This window comes from Berghia stephanieae, chromosome 3, assembly GCF_034508935.2.
Source record: "Berghia stephanieae isolate SIO BIC M18660-M18661 chromosome 3, UCSD_Bste_1.3, whole genome shotgun sequence".
Taxonomy (NCBI): Eukaryota; Metazoa; Mollusca; class Gastropoda; order Nudibranchia; family Aeolidiidae; genus Berghia; species Berghia stephanieae.
In genome coordinates this window covers 105,688,989-105,696,488 of record NC_088362.1, presented here as the reverse complement: position 1 = coordinate 105,696,488, position 7,500 = coordinate 105,688,989, and the positions used below count along the sequence as shown (strand labels likewise).

The 7,500-nt window shown below is 38.0% G+C and overlaps 1 protein-coding gene across 1 annotated transcript in view; it reads left to right on the top strand.

Annotated features, from left to right (window-relative positions):
- Window positions 1-7,500, top strand: part of LOC144969423 (mediator of RNA polymerase II transcription subunit 15-like) — an 85,004-nt gene that overhangs the window by 13,063 nt on the left and 64,441 nt on the right. Inside the window, exons 10-15 of the mRNA XM_078908533.1 lie at window positions 514-617; window positions 1,722-1,865; window positions 3,785-3,848; window positions 4,261-4,312; window positions 4,948-5,096; window positions 6,254-6,438. Coding sequence (XP_078764659.1) covers window positions 514-617; window positions 1,722-1,865; window positions 3,785-3,848; window positions 4,261-4,312; window positions 4,948-5,096; window positions 6,254-6,438 — 698 coding nt within the window. The remainder of the gene's footprint in view (window positions 1-513; window positions 618-1,721; window positions 1,866-3,784; window positions 3,849-4,260; window positions 4,313-4,947; window positions 5,097-6,253; window positions 6,439-7,500) is intronic.

Below are 7,500 nucleotides of genomic sequence, written 5' to 3'. Positions count from 1 at the left end.
TCTGAGTTTGGTGATTCCACAATATTAATCTGGAGTCCCGTCAAAAACACAACAATTATTATAACAGTTCTTTTATCTCTATATATTAGTCTTTGTCCCCTGATTTTCTTTTACTTTTTCCATTTGTTTTGGTTTTTTTAAAATCAAATTTGCATTTATGTTTGGCTCTAAATACTCTTCAACAGTCGTAACGTCACTTCCTTCCTAATGACGCATGGTAACTTAGTAACACTGGCTCTAAACTTTCGGAACAATGGCGGAAGTCCGTATGAAATATTTCCCTGGCGAGGATAAAAGCGTATCCAGAGGGGAAAAAAAACATAAATTTGATCATGTTTTGACTTTTACACATTCTGATCACAAGACATATGAAAAGTTCTAGCCAGCTTGAAGAATAAAAAGTAATGATTTTCTTTGCTTAGAACCAAGATGGCGGCCGTTGCCGTGCGGCGTGACATCAGACTACTGAATCCAATTACTCTGGGTTTATGGGGATTTTTTTTGTATCTCCAGTTCTCCATTGACCATGATGCCATCACCCCATGGAGTGATTCCTTCTCCAGCTGCCAGGCCTACCTATGGAGTTGTATCTCCATCCACCAATCTTCACACTCCAGGTATGGGACTCAATTTACTTCATTCACTCAATAATGATAACAATTTTTAAAGTGCCCATTCCTTTCCTTTCATCGAACAGCTCTAGATGCATCAAAAACTTGAGATTTTTTTATATATTAAAAAAGTTCATATACGCGCTTTTATGGTTCTATTACAACTTTTTTGGGACAGAGGCGCAGCTGTCAAAGGCCATGTGCTCATTTTACACCTGAGAATGGTGAGAAAATGTGAGTAAAGAGACTTTTCCAATGACTCAACTTTTTACCACTCATTATGGGACTCGTACTAGGTAACCGACTGGCTCAAAGCCGAATGTCATACCACACAAGCTGGGCGGGGTTCCTGACCTCCCATAGTGGGCAGGGAGGTTCTTACTGTGTCTTCTATCCCACCATATATGTTTTCCAACTTGCTTTCTGTCTTTGTCTTGGAAAGAGATTACTTGGTTTTGTCCTGGCCCTGGCCGGATACCCTTGCTGTATAGTTAAGAGTTTTGGGAGATGATATTTTTTTCCTTGTAAATCATCTCTCTTATGTACTGTTATTTTTTAATTTTTAGTGGGATCTTGTGCTTGTGCCTGGGTGAGACTTTTAGGTGATCTCAAACTAAGTACACTGATAGTGTGCTCTTGGAATCTACATCTGTTCCCTTTTGGACCATTCCCCCTTTGTCCTGCTTTCATGCTTTTTCCTCAAGTCCTTCTAATTGTACATCTAGAATGTTTTTACTATCCCATTCTTCCTTTTTACTGGCGCTGATATCACCTAAATGTGTTGCAAGTACTGTAAAACAAAAACAAAAACAAAACAAACGAGAGAAGGAGGTAGAAATTGAGAGTGAATATAATTTTGATTGAAAGGAAGTAAAACCCTGGAGTTAAAACAAAATAAATCTTGTCTTTTTATAGCCCTGTATTGTAGATGAAGCCGAACGGCGACTGCTTTTATGTTTGAAAATTTGCGTAAAATTTTTGTAAATTGTTTTTTCTCCTATTCGCTTTTTATATTCACTCTCAGTTTATATGTTATATTTCCACCGGATTTGAGCAAATGCATGTCAACTCCATCATAACAAGGTTTGTTTGTGGTGAAATTGCCTCCAGGTACAGCTGTGTCTGACCCAAGCCCTGGCGCTCCAAACACATCGCAGGAAGAGCTGGCCTATATGGAGAAACTTCACAAATTGTCCAAGTATATTGAACCACTGAGGAAGTCTGTACAAGAGTATGAAAAGAAAACTGATGAAGGTATGTTTGATAAAATCTAAGGTGTTATTTTTCATCCATTTTTCATTATTTTAAGATAATAGGTGATGAGAGGGCTGTTGGCATCTCATTTTGTCCTTGAGCAAGAAACTTAGTCTCTATTGCTTACATGCCACTGGTACATGGAGGCTGATGTGTTGGGGTTGTTTGCCTTTTTTCACAATAGACTTTAAAGAGACCGCAATAGACCTTATATTGCGATCAATATTCAGGGAACATGCTATAGAGAGACAAACAATTTTGTTAGGTATTATACGAGGGCTCTTTCGGAAATAACCGAAAAATGCCCATTGCTCAGCAACCAGTGGAGATTTTTTTATTCTGTAAACGACATGATATTCCTTATTTCCTTACGGATATTCCCAGAAGTGCATCATTTTGCACAATGAATTTCTAGACGATTTTAAAGATGGCGGCCCACCTTGAAACTTGGTCAAAGGAGGAAATCAGAGCTGTCATACGTTTTTTGAATGCCAAAAGTCTGAATCCTACCGAAATTCATAAAGAACTTCAGAGTGTATATGGTGAGCATGTTATAAGCCGTACACAAGTCTATCACTGATGTAATTTGTTTGAAGCCGGCCATTCCGACTTGACAGACAGGGAAGGAAGAGGGCGTTCGATAACTGTGACGTCAGAAGACAATGTGAAGCGAGTTGATGAGCTTATTCGTCAAGACAGGAGGTTGAAACTTCATGAAATCGCAAGCAGTCTTGAAATTTAGGAAACTTCTGCCCATAGAATTGTATTTGATGAACTTGGCTACAGAAAAGTCAGCGCAAGATGGGTTCCTAAGCAATTGACAGACAATCATAAAGAACAAAGATTGGACATCTGCAGGGAACTTTTGAGAAGAAGCAAAAGCTCACGCAGGGTTCATGGGCATACTGCCAACGCCGGCGGAGACTTTCTAGGGTACGATGTGACTTTTCTTGACAGCATAGTCACCGGTGATGAGCCTTGGTTGCACCATTGCACCCCAGAAACAAAGCAAGATTCGATGACATGGAAACATCCATCCTCACCTGTCGCGAAGAAATTCAAAGTCATGCGGTCAGCAAAGAAAATAATGGGAACTGTTTTCTGGGACAGTCGTGGTGTTATTCTGTTCGAAACCTTACAACCTGGAGAAACAATCAATGCTGCAAGGTACTGCCAAACTCTTGACAAGCTTAGGGAGGCCATTCGCAGAAAGCGCCCAGGGCAGTTGACCAACGGGGTCATTTTGCAACACGACAACGCTACACCCCACACAGCACGAGTGACGCAAGGTTGGCTAAGAAATATGGATGGGAGATTTTGCTACACCCACCACACAGTCCAGACCTCACACCATCTGATTATCACCTCTTTGGGCCACTGAAACGTGAGCTGGCAGGAAAGCGCTTTGATGTCGATGAAGAGCTTGTTGACCATATGCGGAAATGGCTACAAAACCTTGACGGAAATTTCTTCCGAGAGGGTATCTATTCCATGGTGCGGCGTTGGCAGAAGTGTGTCGACAGACTTGGCTGTTACATAGAGAAATGAAGGACGAGTCAAGGTATGAACACGTGCAAGAATTTTGTTGATAGCATACAAAACGCGGATTTTACAGGCATTTTTCGGTAAATTATGAAAGAGCCCTCGTATCAACTGCTTGAAGATATAGGCACAAATTGCAACCATTATATATGTATTTGAAAAGTGCAAATATGGAGGAGATACGACTTATTTTACAGTAAATAATATAGTAATATGATAATATGAGAGAGAGAGAGAGAGAGAGAGAGAGAGAGAGAGAGAGAGAGAGAGAGAGAGAGAGAGAGAGAGAGAGAGAGATCATTGATTCAAGTAGTTGTGTGATATTTATGATTTAAATAAACCCCAATTTATTCCTTGTCTTTTTTCAATGTTTACAGACAGTAAGAAAAACTACAACAAGATGACCAAACTTTTAGACATTCTGTCAAATCCTAAAAAGAGGTATATTAAATTTTTATATAGATTACACACAAAAAAAAAAAAAGAAAAGAAATGTTAAAATTGCCGAAATATTCCAAGAGCGTGGCCTATTTTCATCTTTTGTCAAATCATTTCCTGAATACTGAATTAAAATTCTAAATTATCTGATTGATTGTCAGTTGTGTTCAGATAAATGGAAAGAAAACTAAATGGAGTCTGATGTTCAGATAAAAAGCAAGTTTTTACCTAATTATTCAAACTTGAAAAATATAGTAAAAATAAGACATAAGAGTAATATATTTTTCACATTGACTTCTTTTACAAGAAAATGTGGCTTATCAGGTCCATGCATCGGGGCCATAGAAATATTCTTGTGTCAAAAATGAAATTCGAGGAAGGTCATTACAGCTAAAATCTTTTATTTAATCAATAGGGTACCCATGGAAGTGCTACAGAAGTGTGAACAGGCTCTGATGAAGCAAACGGTATGGATTTTTGTTGCTAGGTTACGATGCTTTTTTGCATTATTATGAATAGGCACTTCAGTATCTTAGTATTGTAAACAGCCTCTTATTTTGTATAAGAATGTGGTCAAGAATTCTCAGCCTATCTTTTGTTTTTTGCTGTCCTATTTTATTAAAACTAGTTTTTACTTGCCATTATAAGTGCTGTTGTTATAATATCAATCAATATATTTTCTTGTCTAAATAAATCATATCCAGTCACTATCAGAGCAGTCAAATGTAAATGGTAAAGAAGATAGGTTGGAACCCACATGGGTCTGACATCTATCCGAATACAATTATGGGCCTCGTTTAACATTGTTGTAATGGACAATATTTTGCATCATTTTTTGAGATTTCCATCACAATATTACAGAGGCTAATGCCTATTATAAATTGGGCTATCAGACCTGCAAATAAGTGCACGTCGGTTGGTACAGTTTTCAAAAGTAGCAGTAAAGTGATCTTCCAGTACTGATATGATTTAATCGTGAGATTTGGAAACATCAAATTGGAGCTTTAGATTTTATTTCAAGAACTCGTTTATTTAATCTTTGACGTCTTATCCAGAATCATTTATTTTGGTTGATTCGTTCTTGTTCATTTGTGTTTTCTAGACCAGTGTTGGCAGTAGCAGGTCAAATGAACACATGTGTCAGTCACTACTCAATGCCATAGCACAGTGTGCCGATGCTAGCAGTCTGAACCATTCTCTGTATCGCACATTTGGCCCTGCTGTGGAAACTTTTAAGGGCTCTCGCATCAAGTAAGTCATCTTTACATCATTGATAAAATATTGGCTGTCTTTTATATCTATGTTTTATTTCTCAGTATTTTTGTTTAAATTGAAAATGTTTCCTTAAAAGAAAGTCCTGTTAGCTCAGATGAAAATGAAAGGTTTGAATTCTTGGGGACATGTTGGTTTGTCTAATCCTTTTGTCCTCTAAACAGTTACCACCAGTTGGGTCTGCTGATTTTGTAGAAAGTACTTTTCTGTAGAGAAGTGTCCGATCCAAAGGATAGCAAGCCGTTGTTGCTGTCTATTTCATGTTACAAAAATCAGGATAAACTCCACCTCGGGTCCTGAGTGGGGTGCCTGACCTCCCATAGCAGGCAGGGAGGTACACACTGTGTCTTCTATCCCCCTATATCTGTTTTCCAACATGCTTTCTGTCTTTGTCTTGGAATGAGATTACTTAGTTTTTTTCTTGGCCCTGGTCGGAGTCCTGGCTGGGAGGGAAACAGTCAAATGCATAGTTATTGTTTTGGGAGATGATATTGTTTTTCCTTGTAAGTCATCTCTCTTATGTGTTATTTTGAATGTATAATGTAGGCATTTGAGTGTATTCCTCTTTGTTGGATTTTGTGCTTGTGTCCAGATGAGACTTTTAGGTGATCTCAAACTAAGTACATTGGTGGTATGCTCTTGGAATCTACATCTGATCCCTATTTTGTTCCTAGTTCCCCTTTTGTCTTCCTTTTTACTATCCCATTTTCTGCCTTTTTATCGACGCTGATATGACCTAAATGCGCCGTAAAACCCTTAAAAACAAACAAACAAACAAACCACCTCGGGTCCTATGGCTTTAAAAATACTTTTTGGGGTTTTTTTTATTATTATCAACTAAATGTTTCAATCTAATCTATTCCCTATTTGAACCAATTCCCTTTTGTCTTACCTTTTCTTGGGTGCTTTGTAATTATAAAACTTGTGACTATCCAATTTCTTCCTTTTTACTGGTGCTGATATGACCTTAATAACGCGTTGCAAGCGCCGTAAAACCCTTAAAAACAAAAACAAACTACCTATAAAGTTTTGAAATTCAAACTCTTGATGTCTGTTATATCAATATTATGAAAAATATTTTAAAGGCCTGAATTGAAACAAAATAAAGTGTTTGTCTTCCCCCCTTACATTATCAGAGCTCCAAGCCCACCCCCTGCCAAGAAGCAGAGGACAGAAAAAGAGGATGATGGGAGTACTGGAATGGAGGAACTCCCTGATGCCCTCCAGGGAGAGATTGCACGGTTGGGTCGACGATTCCAGGTGTCGGTGGACGGCAGACATCATCCCGGGTCACAAGCTTTTCACCTCATGTGTCGACTTGGTAAGTACCTTTTCAAATTTTTGTTTTATATTGTTTTGGGTTATTTTGTTTTTTTGTTTTTTAATATTGTAACAATGGTTTGATGGGGGTCTCATTGACAAATCTGCCTCTCGTACCGATTTAATCAGTGTATATGAATTCAGATGCCTGGGTGGGGTTCCTGGCCTCCCATAGTGGGCAGGGTGGCACTTACTGTCTCTTCTATCATCTATATCTGTTTTCCAATTTGCTTTCTGTCTTTGTCTTGGAATGAGATTACTTCGTTTTGCCCTGGCCCTGGCCATAGTGCTTGGCTGGGAGGGAAATAGTCAAATGCATATTTATTGTTTTGGGAGATTGTATTTTTTTTCCTTGTAAATCATCTCTCTGTTATGTATTGTTGTGTTTGTTATTTTGATGTATAATGTAAGAATTTGAGTGTGTTCCTCTTAGTGGGATCTTGTGCTGGTGTATGGGTGAGACATTTAGGCGATCTCAAACTATGTACATTGATAGTGTGCTCTTTGAATCTACATCTGTTCCCTATTTGAACTTCTCCCCTTTTCTTACTTTTTTTCCTCTAGTCGTTTTTATTGTACATCTAGAATCTTTTCACTGTCCATTTTCTTCCTTTTTACTGGCGCTGATATGACCTAAATGTGTTGCAAGCGCCGTAAAAACCTTAAAAACATAAAAACAAACAATGCAGATGCTATGGAGAGTCAGGTTTAACCAAATTCAGTTATACTTGGAATATTGTTTTGTCTTTGCTGTGATTCTCACGGAGGAGCTTTAAGAAAATATAAATGATCAGTGGAATGAAATTGCTTTGCAAAATATAGAAAAGCAACAGGCTGTCCATATTTTGGTCCAGAAAATATTAGTTCTTGATATTTTAAAAACCTGAAGGGCTTGCTTTTACCCTTTATATCTAAGTGGAGTAAAATATTTTGAAAAATATATTATTTATTAACTTTTTCTATTGTGTACCAAAGATTACCATGAGCTCACTTTTGTCAAATAGATGTTCAAACAGTGTTTACTTAAGGGGATGGGCGGTCCTCGATTGTCAAAAATCGAGTA